Source organism: Panicum virgatum, chromosome 7N (genome assembly GCF_016808335.1).
Source record: "Panicum virgatum strain AP13 chromosome 7N, P.virgatum_v5, whole genome shotgun sequence".
Classification (NCBI taxonomy): Eukaryota; Viridiplantae; Streptophyta; class Magnoliopsida; order Poales; family Poaceae; genus Panicum; species Panicum virgatum.
Genome location: NC_053151.1, coordinates 9,000,802 through 9,020,844, shown reverse-complemented (window position 1 = coordinate 9,020,844; position 20,043 = coordinate 9,000,802). Strand labels below are relative to the sequence as shown.

Below are 20,043 nucleotides of genomic sequence, written 5' to 3'. Positions count from 1 at the left end.
GTATGTTTGTGCTCGAGTTTTTATAGCTCGCATAATTTTTCTGAAATTTTTTGAGTTTTTCTCCTATTTTCTACACTTTTATTTCAATTCCTGTGCAAAGGAAATACTTTTTCCCCTTTTTCTCTTTTTCTTTTCCTTACCTGGGCCGCCAGCCCATCTTTCTCTTCTCCTTTTCCTTTTCGGCCCACACCAGCCCATCCACCCTCTCCTTTTTCCTTTTTCTTTTCTCCCCTCCTTCTCTCACCGACGGGCGGGCCCCGCCCGTCATCCCTCTCCTCCAGCCCCTCTCCGAGCTCGGCTCGGTTCTGCCCGGCGTGGGCCTGCGTGGGCACACACGCCCAAGCCGAGTCGGCCCCCAGGCTGCGCCCCCTTTTACCCTGCGAGACCTGGCTCCCTTTTCCCTCACGCTCGCGCCACGCTTTTGCCCTAGATTCGCGCCTGCGCACGCAGGTGCCGCCACCGCCGCACCCAAGCTCGCTCCGCCGCCGTCGATCCACCCCACCGAAGCCCCTTCGGCCAAGTTTGAACCTGCAGCAAGCTTCATGGTGACATCCCGGTTCGATTCCACTTTTTCTCGGCTTCTTTCCGCGCGCGCTGACCAGACCACCGCCGCCGCCGATCGCCGTCGGCCGCCGTCCCCGGCCACCCCATTGTGCCCAAGTGTGCCCAGATGTGTTCCCCTCGCCACGCTCGTGCTTCCAGGGTAGGCGGCACAATTTTTCGAGCCCTATAGAGCCAGTTTGGCACTACTCCGGCGAGCGCCTGCCACGGGCAAGGCGGCGCCACCGTCCGCCGGTGTTCCGCCACTGCGCAGCCCCCAGGCGCGCTCAGGGTTGTTCGATCAAAGATCGGCAGTCCAGATCAGATCCAATTCAAGTCAACCCAGTGCACCGCCGGTCAACCATGGATCTTTTGCGTAAAACCCCCTTAGTTTTGGTCAAATTAAACTTCGGTCCACCTGTATTAAAAAATAATTATGTTTTAACCCTGTTTTCTTATTGTTTAACCCATTTTAAATGTTTTTCTCGCAAACAAGCCCTTTCAGCATTGTTTTTAGCATAACTTCACCGTTTTAGCTCCGTTCTAAGCATTCTTGGTACGCTGCGATCGTTGTAACGCGTAGAACTAGTTTCTAAGTGCTTTATCTCTGTTTTTTCATGATTGGTGTATTGTTTTAATTCGTTTCAATTGTTTGCTTGTATGTACTTGTATTGCTTGGCTTGTACGTGACGTGTAGACGAGGAGCCGTTCGAGAACTTTCAAGATCAAGATTTTGAAGACTTCGAGCAGCAGCAAGTGATTGAGGAAGGCAAGTATATTCCTTGATCATTTTTTATCCCAATAACATTTACTTAATCCTGCATCTATTAATGATGATGGGAGACTACCTATTACCCGTATTGATTACCCTTGTCCTTGATTAGCCGGACTTTTGCTATAAAAGTCTTTTAGGTAGTATGCTTAGCCGCTGAACAATGGTTACGGGTGTGTTACTACATTACTTTAGACATGAGACTTTAATATATGTGTATTCTTTGGAACAATAGCATGTTTTGGAACTTGATTAAAATCAACCATGGAGAACCATCCAGAAAAACAGCACAACCACAAGAACTACATGGCTCTGGTCTTGGCTGATTAATTAGATTTCTCTAGCTTGTTAGTAGCTTACCGAAAGGCGCAAGGATGGACTAGGTTCAAGAGGGGTACCCGGCCTGCCAATGGGGTTTGGTAAGCCTGCGGGGTACGCTCGCTTTGGAGAGGCTGCAATCGCCTAGCGGCTGAAACTTTAGCGGACTACTACTAGTTAGGGAGCCTTTGTAAATCCTTGCCACTCACCTAAGAAAGTGTTTAAGAGGCTAACTACCTCGGACACAAAGGGAGACATGACTTGTGGTAAAAACCTCTACAGAGTCAAAACTGATATATCAACCGTGCTCACGGTTAAGAGGTGCTCAGACCCTCACATGTTAACTTAATGGAAATTACTGCTTTAATTCAGTTATTTATTTTGTTCCAAGTTTTTTTTTACTCAGTTTTACTACTTCGTTTCATAAATGTGGGTTGGTTATACATGCTTACCAATTAGCTGCTTTAAATTATATGTCAACTAAAATGCTTATTGCTTTACTCAGCCAGCCATTATCATTGTTATAAGCCTTGCATGCCATTTATTTTTTCAATATACTTACTGAGTATGATATGTGCTCACCCCTACTATTACCACATCATTCAGAGCAAGATCAATTTGAGGAGTACCCAGAGGATATTCAGGACTTCTAGGCGTACGTTTCCCCTAATCAGCTACCTGTGGAGTTGGAGTATCCGCTGCTAGAATAAATGCGAACTGAAACGCTTATTTATTTATTTATATTAATGACTTTCGACTTAGTTTGTAATAAATTTAACTTCGGTACTTTAGGCATTGCTACTGTTATTCACTATTGTCGTCATATGTGTGTAATTTTGATTCTGACGCACATATAATTATTTGCTCGGTTTTATTCCTTCAAAACTGGGCGTGACAAATAGCCCCAAGCAGCACCACTTGGGAGATAGTTTTTTAGGGTGAGCTATTTACAAATAGCCTAGAAATAGTATCCCTGTTTGGCTCCTCTGAGGCTATTCGGGGAAGGCTAAAAGAACCCATGGATCCAAACACGGAAGAAAGAGTTGTTAGGATGTTACAATTCTTCAATTAATCATTTGAGCAGACCTACTGCCATCATTTTTCCCTGTTCAACTCATAAATTTCTTTGCTATTCAGAATCATGTGGCTTCTTTAATCGCATAATCACATTGATGTTTCTTGTGGAGTTTAATAAAATGCTAAGTTTTCAAGTGTAATATCCCTTTTGGTCCATTATGATGCCTTAATACCGACCAACGGGACCAAAATTAGGAGTCATTGTTCAAGAAACAAAACTACGAATAGCTTACGCATCCCAACAAGCCATGACTTCATATTTTTTGTTGTTGAATTGCCGCAAAACCAACTAGGGTCTTGTTTAGTTGCAAAATTTAAAATTCTAAAACTATCACATCGAATGAGAATCTTACATGCATCAAGTATTAAATCAAGACGAAATAAAAAACTAATTGTTTAGTTTGTTTGTAAATTACGAGAAGAATCTAATGAGCCTAATTAGATCATGATTAGACACTAAATTGCTACAGTAAATATATGCTAATGATAGATTAATTAGTTTTAATAAATTCATCTCATAGTTTACAGACGAGTTCTGTAATTAGTTTTATAATTAATATATGTTTAATACTTCAAATGTGAAAAGATTCTCTTTCAAAAAATTTACGGGTGCATCTAAACAAGGCCTAGATATTAAAAATAGCTGACATTCACTGGTGACTTGTTATTGCAAACGAAGCTGACCGATTTTGCTGTTTGTTCCAGAGAGAGCGTGCAGAGACCTGAATTGCCCCTGCCCAAGATGAAGGAATATAATCGCCACATGTTGCTGTTTTTTGTACCCTCGTTTTCATGTGGGATATAGCATTCCAATATCCGTCTAGTGTGAAGGGTTCCTACCGAATTTATGTTTCCGAGTTTGCGCGAGCTACGTTGATCGACAATTTTCGATTTCATATCGACCTACATGAACCGGATTGGATTAGAGAAAATTCCTTGTAAGGCCCTCAAACAAATAGCACTTCCTTCTGTGGCCTGAAAAATACAAACTTCCTTCTTGGCCTTAGTTTTATTTTCTGTCCCTCCTTTGGCCTTGCCGTGATCCTACCGGAGTTCTGTTAGCCATTCCATTAAAGACCGTGGAGGCCGGCTGTGAAGTTCCTTGTGCCCCAGCCACCACCGCTCGCTCTTCCTCTGCACACTTGACATCCGCCGCTCCACTACCCCGCGGTGTGCGCTGCACGCCGCTCCGGCTCCGCTATGCTGCACGGCCGCCCGCCCGCCCGCCGCCCCACGCGGCACAGCCTTCGCGCGCCGCCCGCCCGCCCGCCGCCGTTCCCAGGCATAGCCTCCGCGCGCTGGCCTCCGCGTGCCTGCTACGCCGCCGACCGCCCACCGCAGTCCCCCTCCCCCGGCATAGCCTCCGCGCAGCGGCCGAGCGCCGCCATTCACAGCCGTCGACGCCGCACACTCCCACAGTTGCCTCCGGCTCTGACAACGGCGACGCCCTGATCCTCCACTCGCGTGCCCGACGGAATGCTGCCCGAGTGCGTCGACGTCGCAGTCCTCTTGCGGACGCTGGTGCGGGCGTCCGACCGGCAGCGGCGCGGCAACGCCGGCTTGGAGCTCGTGGTGGCTGGCGAACCGCTCGCCCGCCCGTCTCGCGGTGTCGTTCCTGGAGGGCGAGGTTGTGCACAACGTTCCTGCCGGCGTTGAACCCGAGCACAAAGACACGCGCCGTGTCGCCGCGATCGTATCCCTATGGGTCGGCGGCGCTCGCGGTGGTCGCCCACAGGGGCGAAGCCAGAACCTGGAACCACCGGAGTCGGCTCTGTTAAATACTGGGGTCAAACACATATATAAACAGTAATGAACAGTATTTTTCCTTTGATTTGACGGATTTCGTCGGGGTCCGGCGACCCCAACGGCAGAGCGCAGCTTCGCCCATGCTCACAGGAGCGTTGTTGGATTCCAGATCACAATCACACATCCTTTGATTGTGGCTAACCTAGAATCGAAGATCAAGAAGAATCAGAGTGTGGGTCTCGCTCAAGCACACGCAAGAACATGAGAACTGCCGGATGGCAGAGCTCTTTTCCTCTGATAGTTGTGACGAGTACAGACACAATTACAATAAGAATTGACAACCTCTCACTAGCGTTACATACCAGCTATTAATACCACAGCTAGTCTTAACTTACACACACGCTAAAACTGCTAGAACGTGGATACAAGACGCTCCCAAACAACTGCTGTTGTCGACCACGTCGTGGGCGCGCTCTCGGCGCTCTCTTCAGTTTGAACTGAACTTCCCGCCTCCTTTCCACCTTGGCATTTGCTGATTCAGCACACACCTGCACAGCTGGATTAGTCCAACAAGCGTGGCCCAGGCATAATCGTAGCACGCCGAGATGGGGTGCTCCGCGTCGATGGTGACGTCCCTGGAGGCGACGCCGGTGGCGGCGTCCACGGAGGGCGACATTGGGTTGACGGGGAGCAGGCGCTCCACGCGCGCTCGTCCAATTAGCCTGCAGAGTGGAAGCACGAGCGGGAGCGAGAGCGACAGTAGGGGATGCCAAGGAGGAGATGGGGACAGGGCGGCGCTACTGCTGCTACTCGGCGTGCTGGTGGAGGAACAGAGGTGTAGGAGTTGCTGAAGTGCTGCGCCATGGCTGCCGAGGAGAGAAGGAGCGGAGGAGGCTGCTGTTTGCATGGATCTGGAAGAGGAGGCATGTCGTGCTGCCATGGCTGGAGAAGCAAGACAGTAGGCTTTCACGACTGCAGCCACCGTCCGTCACAGAATAAACGAAACTAACTAACAGATCTCACGGTAAGGTCAAAGGGAGGGATAGAAAATAAAACTAATTAAGACCAAAGAAGGAAGTTTGTATTTTTCAGGGCCATAGAAGGAAGTGCTATTTGTTTGAGGGCCTTACAAGGAATTTTCTCATTGGATTAAGGGGGGCCAAACAGGTTTGAGGGGGGCTAATTTTGATAATCAGTACCATTTCATTAGAGGGTATTAGGGGATATTAGTGGTGAAGGGAGATTAGGGGGGCCAGGCCCCTGCGCCCCCCGGCTCCACGCCTGCATGAACCTTTCTCTGATTTCTCTTGTTTTGTCTTCTTTCTCGCCATAACTTTGATCCTGCGAAGTGAAGAGAGACGCAAATATGAACTTGTAGCATTTTTTTCAACCAAGAACAATTTCTTAGACTGGATATGCGATTTACCCTATTATATGCGGCTTATATTTGTCTATTATAAGTTAATAGTGAGTACATTTTCTTTTAAAACTGACCTTTGTCTTTAGGACACCTATTTTTTGTTACTAGCAAAAATACGTGTGCATTGCTACGGTCGAAGGTAACATATGTGTCGTGTTTTTCATTCTCGTTGTGTTTGAGTCCACTAGTGGAGATATACGTGCCACATGCACATATCTAATTTTTCTTCCATAAAAAATACAATTTATTTTCCTTAAAAAATAATACACATCTTTCTTTTTCTTCCATAAAATAATGAAATAATGATATGAATTATTTATCCTTTCAAAATAAATAATGACCCGAATTATAGGTGAATGTATGTGCACAAAAAGTAAAGTATGTGCCAAAGAAAAGTAATACGTAGTTACAAAAGGTTGGTATAGAAAATTGCTTTCGTAAAAAGTATTAAAATTTTGGTGGAAATATTTTCTTTCTATCAGGTTTAATCCCGGTGAGAAAGAGTTTCAATTGTTTTAATTTTTATAGTATAGATAGTATAGGTATAGATTTATGTTGTATTGTATTGAGTTTGTTTAGATTATAATATAGTGGTATGTTCGATTCTGATTAGGATCAAATCAAAAATTTTGGTGAAAATGTTGCGTGCTTTAGAAATAGAAAAAAATGGCATCTGTAATATTGTATAGAGAACACACTTTTTTTATATGTTCCGATAATTTTTTTAACAATGTTCTATAGATATAATCACATTTTGTTAGTTTCCCATAGATCAATTCCAATAAAACAAAGTTGGATTGGACTACCTTTGCTTGTCGAATCTTATGAATGAGAATAAATTACTCAAGCTAAATGTTTGGTTGCTTATATTAAGGGCCCGTTTAGTACCTAAAATTTTTCACGCAAAAATTTTTAGACACTTTTTTTAATACTAATTAGAAGTATTAAATGTAGTTAAAAAATGAATCTAATTGTAGAGTTTGGATGTACATGACGAGACGAATCTTTTGAGCCTAATTAATACATAATTAGCTATAAGTGCTACAATAACCCATATGTGTTAATGATGTGGTCAAAGAACTCATAAGATTCGTCTCGCGGTTTCCTAGCGAGTTCTAAAATTAGTTTTTTAATTAGTGCCCAAAAATCCCTCCCGACATCTGGTCATTCGATGTGACATCCAAAAATTTTCATTTCACCAACTAAAAAAGGCCTAGTAAGAAAAGAAAGATTTCTTCTCCTCCAAGTGTCTTTTGTGCGATATAAACTTTTTGTAACCAATTATTTATATTTAGTAGACTTAGGGAAGATAGAAATACGTGTGAATCTATGATCAGAATTTTGCAATGAATAAATATGACATCCCAAATTTCAAAACTCTCCCTGCAAAAACAAAAAAAACGAAAACGAACGATTTCAATTTTCACTCCACTCGTGAGTTGTTTCCAGTTACCACGGCCAAATCCACACTACTCCAGCGCTGTCCACCTAGGGTTCGCATGCGGCGGATCCGCTCCAGCTCGCCGCCGCCGCCGCCACCAGCAGCGGCGTTGGCTACCTTGCCGGACGGCGATGACATACTCGTGGAGATCCTCCTCCGTCTCCCGCCGCAGCCCTCATCCCTCCCGCGTGCCTCCCTCGTCTGCAAGCGCTGGCTCCGCCTCCTCTCCGACCCTTGGTTCCACCGCCGCTTCCGCGCATTCCACCGCCGGAACCCCCAGCTCCTCGGTTTCTTTGTTGGAGGTATCGACGACGGCCTTCACTTCATGCCGACGGTGGATCCACCCGACCGCATCCCCTCCACGCGCCTCTCCCGCACGCCGCAGCACCGCGGCGAGCGCTGTAGTTTCCTCTGCTGCCGCCACTGCCTCGCCCTACTCCTCAACCGTACGCGCCTCGAGGTCACCGTGTGGGACCCTGTCACCAGAGACCAGCGCCGCGTTGCCGTCCCGCCGGAGAATTCAAACAGCGAAGGCCCCAAATTTGTCCGCCATGGTGCGCTGCTCTACGAGGACGGCAGGTGCCACTCGAAGCCTTCAAGGTAGTTTTGATGGCTGATGATTGGCTGCGGCCTCATGAGGATGCTCAAGTGTTCGCCTCCCTCTATGAATCTGAAACCAGTGTGTGGAGCAGCCTCACCTCGACACCGATCAGGGCTCCACCTCATTCGTACCGGCCCAGCATCCTGGTTGGGAATTCACTCTACTGGTTGCTTCAGGGTTTTGTGGATGGTGGCATCCTTGAGTTTAATCTGGACAGGAAATGTAACAGCCCTATGTTGATTAGCTAGTTAAACATGTTATCATGTGCATCTTAAAGCATTAAGCATAATTAGCTCACACTTAAAGAGAGATTTAAACTTTAGGCTAGTCCACTGTTTTTGATAGTGGCGGACAGTCCGCCCCTATGCGGCGGACGGTCCGCGACTATGCCACGTGGCCAACCACGGTTCACCTTGAACACATCGACTTCACTGCCACGTCACCCATCCGCGGACGGTCCGCTCCTCACTCGCAGACGGTCCGCTAGTGCATCTCTGGTGCGTGTCATGCGCGCAGAGTCTGGACGCCACGTCCCACCCTCGGGCCCCACTCGTCAGCCCGACCCCCCCTTCACTGGGAGCCTTCTCCCAGCTCTCTCTCTTCCTCCCACTCTCCCCAAACACTCTCTCTCTCTCTAGCAAAGCCATGGAGGAGCTCCCCTTCTTCCACTCTCACCATTGAAGCCCTACCTCGCTGGAGCCTCACCGGAGCATCGCCGGAGATCGACGCCGACGGGCTACACAACCTCGACTTCATCTTCTTCCTTGGGGAGGAGCTTCCCCAATAAGCTTCTTTCTCTAGTTCATCCTCTTACTCAAGCCCAAGCAAGGAGGACGAACCCGAGCTACTCCAAGCCTTCCCCGACAACTCGAAGCCCTTACCGGTGACCCACTCGACACTGGTGAGTGTTTTCCCTCCCCGATCCATCCGCATTGCCCTAGGATTCGAAGCCAAGAACACACCTAGAGCACAAATCACCATTGATGACCTAGAGCTTCGAAACCCTAATGCATGTGCGATTTAGTTACCAAAGTGAACTCCCTAGACTCCCAGGCACCTCTAGGAATAAACCCCACCCCAAACCGTGGCCGGAATTGCCGGCGGCGAACTCTCCGGTGAGCCTCGACCGTGTCGCGGACGGTCCGCCCGATATGGCCGGACGGTCTACCAGCTCCTGACCAAAACCAGCAGAGCCTCTGCATGAATTCTGGCCTTTCAAGATTTGAAAGGCGGACAGTTCGCTCAACCCACGCGGATGGTCCGCGATTTAGTCAGAGAGCATGTTTTCCACCCAGCACGGTCCGTGACTGATCGGCGGACGGTCCGCTACTCGGTCCGCCGTTCATGCCGGACGGTCCGCTTCTCCCAAGCCGGACGGTCCGCATTTAGTAGTTCTTTACCCTTACACTTAGCTATGATTAATCTACATATGTACTACATATCTAGTCTATTTTGTCATAGTTTTGCAATGTTAAATCATACCTTCTCATACCATTTGCATACCATGTCAATCATCCATGGCATATTTATTTATCATGCATCATTGCACTCGTGTAGAGACCGTGACGCCAGAGCAAGAGAAGCTTGAACCGGAGATCGTCGGAGACTCTACTCCCGTCGAGACTCAAGGCAGGCCCCTAAGCATTTCTTACACCCTATTTTGGATCAATGAAGTATATGTGTCTTGTTTGCGCATGAGTTACTATATATATATATATATATATATATATCATTGATTGCGTAGAACCTATTTGATGCATTATCAACCTTGATTAGGATATCATCCTTAGATGAGTATGCTTGAATAGGTGTCACGAACTATATGCTTAGTCATGCTTAGCTACGGTACAAGACGAGAGGTGGCAAGGTCACCACCACTCGCGAGCTATAGGATGTTTGATTAATTTACATGATTAGTCAAGAATGGATAAAAGTTGAGCAAATATGAAAGATGATTCGGACTTGAGCAAGTATGATAGGGCCATGTTGGGATGGAGCTCACATGGTTAGTCTTGCTTGAGTTGATTAAGGACCGATGCGTAATCGCTTTGATACTTGAGCACCTTTCCGTACAAACCACTTACTATATAATGGGACGGTAAGCCAACTAGCATAAGTCACACCTTGCCTTATCGGATTCGGTGCTAGTTGTGATGGAGTGTGATTGGCGTTTCCGGTGCACTTGTCCTTCTCGACCGTTTGCTCATAGTCGGTTGTGTTTGTGTGAAAGGTTGAGGCATGAATCAACACTTATCCTTGGCCGTGGGTATGGTCGTTGGTCTTGTTCTCGTGTGGGAAAAGTTGTACACCCCTGCATGGTTTTCGATCTATTGCAATAGCCGCGCTCTCAGGCATTGAGCACGCTCTTATACTTTGACTTTAACGTAGAGTTACCGAGGAAGAGGAAGTTTATGAAAGATTGAGCTTATGATTTATGAACACTTTACTTATGTAATTGTTTGGTGCATGCTTTAGAGATCATAGATGCTTTATCTTTTGCTTATTACAACTTGATCAAAGTTAGATGCTTTTATGCAAAAGTTAAATACCGTACCCTATCCTTGCTACTAACCAAATGCATTCTCCTTGAGGTCGGGATATTATATACCCATATTGGATAAGCCCTGCGAGTACCTTTTGTACTCATGGTGCTATCGTTAAAGTTGTTGTAGGTGAGGCATAGCCGGAGGCCGTGTTCGGCTACTTCTATCCCGCGGACGGAGGTGCGGGTGAGGAGTAGATGGCCGGTGGCTATGTGAAGGGCACTATCGGCATATAGTGTTACCTTCTTATTTTGCAATATGTATGGAGTGCTAGTAGTAGAACTTTCCGCTGCAAAAAAAAAACTCTGAAGACTTGTTGTATTAAACTTTGAACCGCTTTGTAATATAATCTCGTGTGTTGGACGTGCCTATGTAATAGTGTTACTGTTGTGCTCGTGGAGTGTGTTTAAATCCTGGGCGGTGCTCATGACACATTCCAAGGACTACCGGGGTTGGTTCTCGCTAATCAAGTTGATCGATGGACGATGACTCGATTAGGCGGGATCAACTTGGGCTGGTTCCTCACAGGAAAAGTCTAGCTGTGATTGAACACCCGGTAGGTGCACACGTTGCAGTATGCCCATGTCTTCAGATCTTGCGAATGGAGGCCAGTGGACTTGGCTTAGCCAGTTTGTCAGGTGCCAACATCCAGTTGTGGGAGAGGAAGGCTGATTCCGGCAGTGTAGCCAGATGGATGCTACACAAAATCATCGACCTGGGCAAGCTGCTTTCACTGAGATCACCGATGGAGACATGGCATGTGAAACTGGGGTATGATGAAGATGACCATGCCATCTTTATCAATCCCCTAAAGCATCAATTCAAATTTCGCTAGCTCTACCCTGCGATCTGCCCCCGCTGAGAGACCAAATCCATGTGCACCAAGAAAAACTACCCAGGAAATCCCCCCACACCAAAATGAAGGGTGCAGATTGGAGTCCTGCTAAATCCAACGATCCACAGCGCCAGGCTTCAACGCACCCGCGTTCCTCTCCCGCACACATCTCCTGCACGCACCGCACGGCAGCCACACATTGGGCACGGTTCGAACCCCGCCGCGGTTTCTTTTTCATCCGCCGCCGCCACCTCCAGCTCTCGGTACCCGTGGCCTCCCACCTCGCCGTGTCCTTCCTGCCGCTCCCGCTCCTCGCCTGCCTCCTCCGCGCGGTCCGCCTCTGTAGCGGAACTGCCCAATTTATCCCGGCTTAAGAGCGCTCGATCATCTTTTAAAGGGATAATCCAGCCAACGCTCTTAAAATGGAATAAATCTGGTAGTCCATCGGGTTTCACCCGAATCATCCACCGTACAACCATATCTCAGATATGCATACATGATCATTTTGCATTGGAGCATCAGATATTACACACAAACGTTCCATATAGATCATAAAACAAGATAAGAGTTATTACATAACAAGCACAACCCTTAATGCATGCCAAGACTATAGAGTTTCAAACGTGTGGATCCTACGGTCGTAGGGTTTGTTAACATGCAGGCCTTATTTCACATGAGTTTATAAAAAAACATGCGGAGGTGTATGGACTCAGCATACACTCCGGGTCTTGAGGTCTTGAAATCTTGACTTCCGGGCTCCTCCTGTAGTAGCTGAACACACACATGGACTCAGCATACACTCCGGGTCTTGAGGTCTTGAAATCTTGACTTCTGGGCTCCTCTTGTAGTAGCTGAACACACATAAGCACAAACACTGAGTACAAAAAGATACTCAGCAAGACTGACCCGACTAACCAGTATAAATATATAGGTTTCAAGGATATGCAAGGCTTGTTGAGTGGACTGGTTTGTTTGGTGGAAACATTTGGTCTTACTAGATACTAACTTTTATTCAAACAGATCCAATTACTAATTAAACCGAAAGATAAACTTTAGTTATCACATTCATCAAGATACTTCTAGGTTCAGCAAACCAAAACTTTTATCAAGGTTGCATCATACTTACTTTACGATGTTTAAGCGAGATCAAGCGGTATTCATAACCGAGAAGTGCGGCGATTCGAATCGATTATACACCCTGCAGGGGATCCCTGATCACATGTCATGTACGCATTCCCGGGGTGGACCGTATGTGGCAACCTTTGGCGAGGATGAACTAGACCCTGAACCGAGCTTACCCAGACCCGGGTTCGCACCCCCGTGAAGGATCCCTCATCAGGCCTGATCTCAACACGGGTTTCAGGCTACGACCCCGCCAACTTCCAACGCTAGGTGGGGTAAAACTCGATTCAAGAGTCTAGGTCAACCAAGTTACATCGGCTTACCGGTCCCATTTAGCCGGCATGCGAATCAGTACGTTCAAAACTTGATCAAGGTTAAACATGCTTACTTCTTTCTTTGGAAGTGAGGGCAGAATCAGAACTCCTCTTCTGTTCCACACAATGACCACCATACCTGTCCTGTATTTCCTTGATTGAATGGAGTGAACCTTTTACTAGTAACTTGACTAATATTGCTTTTAGAGTAGAATACTTTTAGACAACTTGGTTCAATCTAAACTAGTTGAAAAGGTGGCTTAGATGTCCTTAATTCAAGGAAGTTAAACATGCATAAGATGGGTATTCTAACAACTCCTAGACTCAAGCATTCAAATGCAGTACATAAGTAATAACATAAGTTAATTGAAATTAGTAGGCGTAGATGCTCTAGTGCTTGTCTTTCTCTTTCTGGAAAAGCGAAGCTTTGACTTGGAGACTCTGCACGTGATTGATCTTGATCAACTTCCTTTCTCCTCTCTTGGATCCTCGGATGATGGCTTGATGAACTCGACTCTGACGACCTCAATCTCAGGCTCTAAGCGTATGATATGCAGAGTTAGTGAATGCAGAAATATTTTAGAAAATGGATCACAACTTTCCTTCTCTATAAAGCTGCAATCCAACATCTAACTACCCTTCTAGAAACCCTATCACATTTTTATCCTATTTGGTTAAACCCTACAACAAACTTTAAACATTTAATTAGGGTTATTTGAATTATTGTACCTAAGAAAAACCTTGATTTGCTATTTATTATTATTCCTAATTATTTCTAATAATGGGTTAAGAATTATCCAAATTTTATTCAATGAAATAAGGATTTAAGTATTTATTTAAATTCCTTAAGAATAAGGAAGATAAATAAATAATAAAAATCCTTAATATTAGCCTAGAGCTTTTATGTTTTTTAATGCATAAATAAAAATCACACAAACCTAATAAAATTTCTTTGACTAATTTGGACATTTCTACAGTTTATAATGAATTAAACAAGTTAAGCATTAAAAGAAATCTAAACTAATTTACTTGCACAAACCCCCAAAAATTCTCTCTCCTTCACTTCCACCCCTTCCCTCTCCTCACAGGCCACGGCCAAGCCGAGGCACAGGGCGGTGACGCCCTAGCTCGCCAGCGGTGGACCTCGTTGGAGACCCACGCCTGCCTCCCAAGCTACCCTACCTCCCTGCGCTCCTTCTCCCCTTCCTCGTTTCTTGCTTCCCACAACAGAGACGGCTGGCGGCGGTGGCCACCAGGATAAGCTCGGGCTGTCTGTTCTGTGTCTCTGCCCCTTTCTTCTCCTCTTCTGAACCCGAGAATAGCAGCCTTCTTTTCTCCAAATTTAATTAGTAAACTTGAAAATAACCCAAGACAAAAGTTATATAGGGGATATTCCTCTACAATTTTTGTTATAAGCACTTGTCCTGAATCTTCCCCTAACACACTCAAAATTTGCTTCAAACAGGTCGGGTTCAGACAACATCCAGAGTTTTTCATGTAAGCTGCCCAAATCTGCTAGTTTGAATCTAATTATCTCCTAATTCTGAATATAAACTCCAAAATTGACCAACATAAAAGTTGTAGGCCTTTCATTTGTCCTCACTTTTTGTTCCAGGCATACCATTGAATTTTGTTTCTAACATAGCCAAAAATGCTCTCAAGTCTGCTGTTTGCTGTTTGCACTAAGGAAACTGAATCTCTGAACCTGAAAATGTAGTGCAGTTTTCTCCAATTTTTGTTAATGAACTTCAAAATTGTCCAAAACCAAAGTTTTAGAGGAGATGTTTCCCTAACATTTTCATGTTGGCACTTGCTCTGATTTTGCTTTAATCATGCTCAAACATTACTCTGAATATTGCTGTTTTACTGAAATTCAGTGTTTCAGTCTTTTGCCCAAACTGGCAGACTTTGAATTTAAATTCTAACACCTTGCCATTGTTTCCTAGTTGATCAAATGGCATATATGCAAAGCCCAAAAATCCCTCTACATGATTTGGTACTTGTCATCCCACTTTCACAAATAAAATATTATTTTGTAATCCTCTGAACGAGAGACCTTAAGGATTGGAATATCTCTGTAGAGGTAGCTTTGGATAGGAGCGCTTGGAGACTAGCTATCAGTGTGCCTGAACCGTGACCTTTGTGCCTTTTGGGTTTCATCTCTAGCCTACCCCAACTCGCTTGGGACAAAAGGTTATGTTGTTGTTGTTTGTAATCCTCTGAACGTGGCTGTTTGCACAGACCAAATGCAGCATTTTTAGCTAATTCACTCAACTGGCCATATTTGGATCCACATATCTCCAGATTCCACTACTTAAGTATGAAATCTTCCAAAAACAAAGTTGTCGGTCTAACCTTTCTCTACAACTTTCCTTACAGGCACTTCTTCTAGTTCTGCCTTTAGCTCATCCAGAAACAGCTCTGAACACGTCGGGCTCAGACACAAGTTTAGAGTTTTCAGTCAACTTATTCAGTTTGGCTGTATTTGAATTCAAAATTGAGGAATTCACCAAATGTTTATTGCGAAACAAATGGCAACTCATTACTTCCCAAACTTCCAGATTTGTATTGGTCTACTTGTCGTCCAGGTACTTCAAATGAAATCTCACTTATTTTGAACTCAAAGTTGCCCTTTCACCACTGGATAGCCCAAACTTCTAAGTGTTGAGCTGATTCATGATTTCATTCAATTTTTGAGCACTTCAAATATACCTATATTATCCTTCAAACTCTTCAATCTTGGTTCCACTATGAAGTACACACTTTGCACTGCGTTTTTCATGCTGTTCAAATGTTGACATGTTCAACAAAATTTCCAAATAAAAGATGTTGAACATCACTAAGTAGTTATTTCTGCGACCTCACAAATTCAAACTCTTTCTCATAGATTTTGAATTCCAAGCTTTAAATTTGAGTGTCTTTTATCCAAACCTACTGTTTGATACTCTTCAAATAGTTTGGCATCCAAACTTTTCAAATTTGGATGAAGTTAAACCGAATTTGATCCAGTTTGACTTTTCTTTACTCTATTTTCTTTCCTTTTCCTCTCATCTCCTTTTCTTCTTCTTAACCCTACTGGCTTAGGGTTGATCCGTGCTCATAATAAGGTGGGTTGTCACAACCTCCTCCCGTCCCCGCCACCGCGTCCGCCGCTCGCCGCCCTCCACCCTCGCCTCGGACTGCCACCGCAGCTCACAACGCACCGCAGTTCTGGCCGCCGCGCCTCCCTCCGGCCGCCGAAGCTCCACGCGCGGGACGAGCAGCGGCAGGCCCTGATGCGCCAAACCCTAGAGGTTGTGGGCGCGGGTGCGAGGCTTTGGCTCGGCCGAGGTCCGGCCCCGGGGTCGCCGCGGTGGCGCGGGCGCCACCGGCGTCGCCACCTCTTTTCCCACGAGCGAAGATTGCTTCCCCACGCACGCCTATGCTTCGCTCCGCCTCCTCTCTCCCCGCCTCTTGCCACCTAACCAACCCCACGTTGATGCCTCCTCTCCCCGCCTCTTGCTGCCTCTCCTCGCGCCCTCCGCCTCCCGCCACTGCCCGCTGCTCAAGCTCAATTCGACTTGCACCGTTGAGCTCACCGCCGGCCAGCGAGCGCCGCAGTCGCGTGTCGCGGTCGCGTGTCGCGAGGGGCCAGCCGGCCCCCTCCCTGATGATCCTCTACTCCTTCGTCTCCTCCACGTGTAGGTTTCAAAGCCTTTGGCGGACCATCCACCTGCCAACCGCGGACCATAATTAGGGGTTCGGACATCCGATCGATGAACTGCGGACCGTTTGGAGGACTGTCCGCAGGCCAACCGCGAACCATCATTAGGGGTTCAGACATCCGATCCATGAACTGCGGACAGTTTGGTGGACTGTCCGCAGGCCAACTGCGGACCATCATTAAGGGGTTCGAACATTCGATCAATGAACTGCGGACCGTATCGCAGACCGTCCACAGGCCAAACGCAGACCATCATTAGGGGTTCGGACATCCGATCGATGTACCGCAGACCGTTTGGCGGACTGTCCTCCGGCCAACCGCGGACCATATTTATGGGTTCGGACATCCGATCGATGAACTACGAACCGTTTGGCGGACTGTCCGCAGGCCAAACGCGGACCATAATTAAGGGTTCGGACATCCGATCGATGAACTGCGGACCGTTTGGGGGACTGTAAGCTGGCCAACCGCGTACCATATTTATGGGTTCGGACATCAGATCGATGAACTTTATGGGTTTGGACATCCGATCGATGAACTGTGGACCGTTTGGCGCGAGGCTCCCAATCCCCCCACCCCCGCCCGCCCCGGTTCGATTCGCGCCTCTCCTATCTCAACCCAAAAAAAAAGCCTCACTCTCTTCGTCTTCCTATCGGGACGATCCCACACGCCGCCGCCTTTGCTCCACGTCGGCCCGATCCCATGCCGCGCCGCCGTGTGAAGGTAGGTCCTCCGTGGCCCAGGCACGCTGCCGTCAGGGGTGGGTGAAGGGGCTCCGCGGCTGGCATGGGCTGCTGCCATGTGGCGCGCTGTTGACGCAGAAATCAACACACTGGAATCTGAAGGCACCGTTCGCCAAGCTTCAGAATGCAAACCAAGCGTGCCAGTCAATTTGACCTGTGAATTGACAAGGAATTGGAAAATGTTAGATCTCAGAGCGTATCGGCTGGTTTTCTGAATAACTCTCACACAGCGTATCGGCAAGATTTGCTGATGCAGTAAATGACAAGAATTAAATGAAAGTAAACGGTGCGAGCGTAAAATGGCACAAAAGAGTATACAGAAGACGACAAATCGGCCTGGACAGTCGATTTCACGAGCGTAACAGTATAAAAGCTATGAATGTGTAACTTAAGTAAAGCTACTCGAAAATACTTGAAATAGATCTAAATCGGCTCTATAATATTCTGATAATATTACAAGATTTCCTAGCCGATCACACGTGCTTCAAGGTGGATAGATCTGATAAAAGCTAAAATAATATGAAAAACTTATAACTCTAGCAAATATCGATAAATTGTGAATAAATCTAGATGAGAAAACAGCGATGCGCCAGAGATCAAAGCCTAGATGAATTCGATAACTTTTGAATAGATCTGAACGAAGCAACAGCGATGTGCCCCGAAGCTAAAGCTCAGATTTACTCGGTAAACGAAAACTTACCACCAGATCAAGTCGCTCGAATGTGATGCGTCCTTGCTCAACTCGAAAGAACTCACAGAAAAAGAAAATAGCGAAGTCGCCGACTTAAAAGTAAATTGCAAAGGAATTGTAAAGATTTGTTGTATTGGATGAGTATAAGTTTTTTCAGACCTCGCAAGGTTGCTATTTATAGCCTAAGCTAGAGAACTCCTGGCCGATCACAGCAAATATAGGACTTGACGAAAAAGAAAAAGAATTCCTAATTTAAAGATAAAACGAACTGAACCAGGACTCCACTGGAATTTGAACAAATCTGGCTATTCCACCAGCCAACAGAATCCCTGCCAGCAACAATATTACCTGCCGAGCCCCATATCAGATATGCCATCTACTTCCAAATTGGCAGCCTCCTCCGCCCATCGGCAACAACATTATCGGCCGATCTCCATACTATAGACGCCAGTACCTTCCAAATCGGAGTATCTTCTCGGCCCATCGGCAACAACAAAATCGGCCGATTTCCACATCATGTACACTGTCTCCTTCTAGATCGGCAATCCTTTTCTGCTTCAATGTTTATCTTGACGCGTGTCAAAAAACGGCGTCAACACATGCCCCCCAGTTTCGGAGTAATTTATCTTTTTGCTCTGAAATTCATTCTAGTCATGATTGCCTTTCTGAATCGATGCTTCAAACAATGTTCAAATCAACCCTCGCACCCCGTGCAGGCGGCGTATCAAATTCCCATTATGCCCTTCCAGGCAAACACTATAAATATCCCATTCCACTATTCCGCCTTCTTCTCCGCCGACATCTGTTCCACAGTATCCTCTTCCTCTCTCTCTCCTCAAGAACTCATCTGCTTTGCTGCCCTCGAGGTCTCAAGCGACGCGTCCCCTTTGGAGTCAACAACCCTTCTCCCTCCAGCATCCAGGACTCGCGTTCCTCCAGCAATGGCTTCCCTCTCTGAAATCCCCCGGGTATGGTTGTTCTTGCTTATCTGTTATTTTCCGCTTTTTCCATGTTTTCATCATTCTCGTTCTTGCATTTGTTCATTACTGTTCTTCTTCTTTCTTAGAATCTTAGGAACAATATAATCATTCCAATGGCCAATCAACCCAGTATGATCTGCTTAGGCCCCATGGGTGACCCAGACCCAACCGATTTAATCAATCTGGAAACCAATAGGATACCCTTCAAGACCGCCAATATGAATCTAGATTGGTCACAAACTTTCAGATCTTGGCCAAATCCCACCCCTGGATGGAGGAACTGGTTCCACCGTATGTCCTCACTGCACCAAACACACTGGGACACTTATGATATAGGGCAGTGCATAACTTTGTCGCTGTCAGAGATGGTCAGGAACGAGCCGATGCTAGTATCGGCCTCGTATTTCTGGTCAGATACCTTGAATGCTTTCCTTTTCGGCCATGGGCCGATGACACCAACTCTGCTGGATGCCATGATGCTGACTGGCCTCAATATCTCTGCATGTGACTGATCCTACGATCTTCTTTCCAAGACCGATTTTAAACTTGACACCAAGAATATTGGAGGTTGGAAAGGATACATAGAAAAATACTCCAAATCTGGAGCCACAGATCTTAGAGAGCATGCCGCCTTTCTGAATATGTGGCTTGAGAAGAAGTATATCTTCTGTGGTAAAACCGTCGGCCCAACGTCAAATACCCTGAAGATGGTGGAAACACTTGCAGCTGGCAACCATATCCCACTTGGGAAACATCTTCTCGGCTCAGTATATCATCTGCTTCACCAAGTGTCAATCAGTCTTAGAGCCGATCATCCAATCGGCAACCTTGGAGGACCCTGGTGGTTCATTCAATTGTGGCTGAACACATATATGCACAGAACTATGGGCTTAAATCTGAGAAAGATGTCCTTTCCATCGGAATGCTATGCAGAAGGACAGCCATTCAGGTCTGCCGATGCACCTCTTTTGGTGAAGCAGCAGCAATGATCATCAACGAGACTTTCGGCGTGACCGATTTCTTAAGATTCTTTTATAATGGTTTTGCTGATGAATCCATCATTTGGTTTGCTTATCACGATGATAATCATGACTTTGAAAACCCAGTAAAGCTTCAGCTTGACAATTGGAGGAGCGATGATTATGCAACTAACAGTCTGCGAGAAGCTATTGCTCCCAGAATCCTGCCTGCTAACTT

The 20,043-nt window shown here is 46.3% G+C and overlaps 1 protein-coding gene across 1 annotated transcript; it reads left to right on the top strand.

The window, feature by feature from the left end:
* Nucleotides 1-7,372: 7,372 nt before the first annotated feature.
* LOC120680906 (F-box protein At5g03970) lies at nt 7,373-7,918 on the top strand. Its single transcript, XM_039962485.1, has one exon. The coding sequence runs from the start codon at nt 7,373-7,375 to the stop codon at nt 7,916-7,918; it is 546 nt and encodes a 181-aa protein (XP_039818419.1).
* The last annotated feature ends 12,125 nt before the right edge of the window (nt 7,919-20,043 follow it).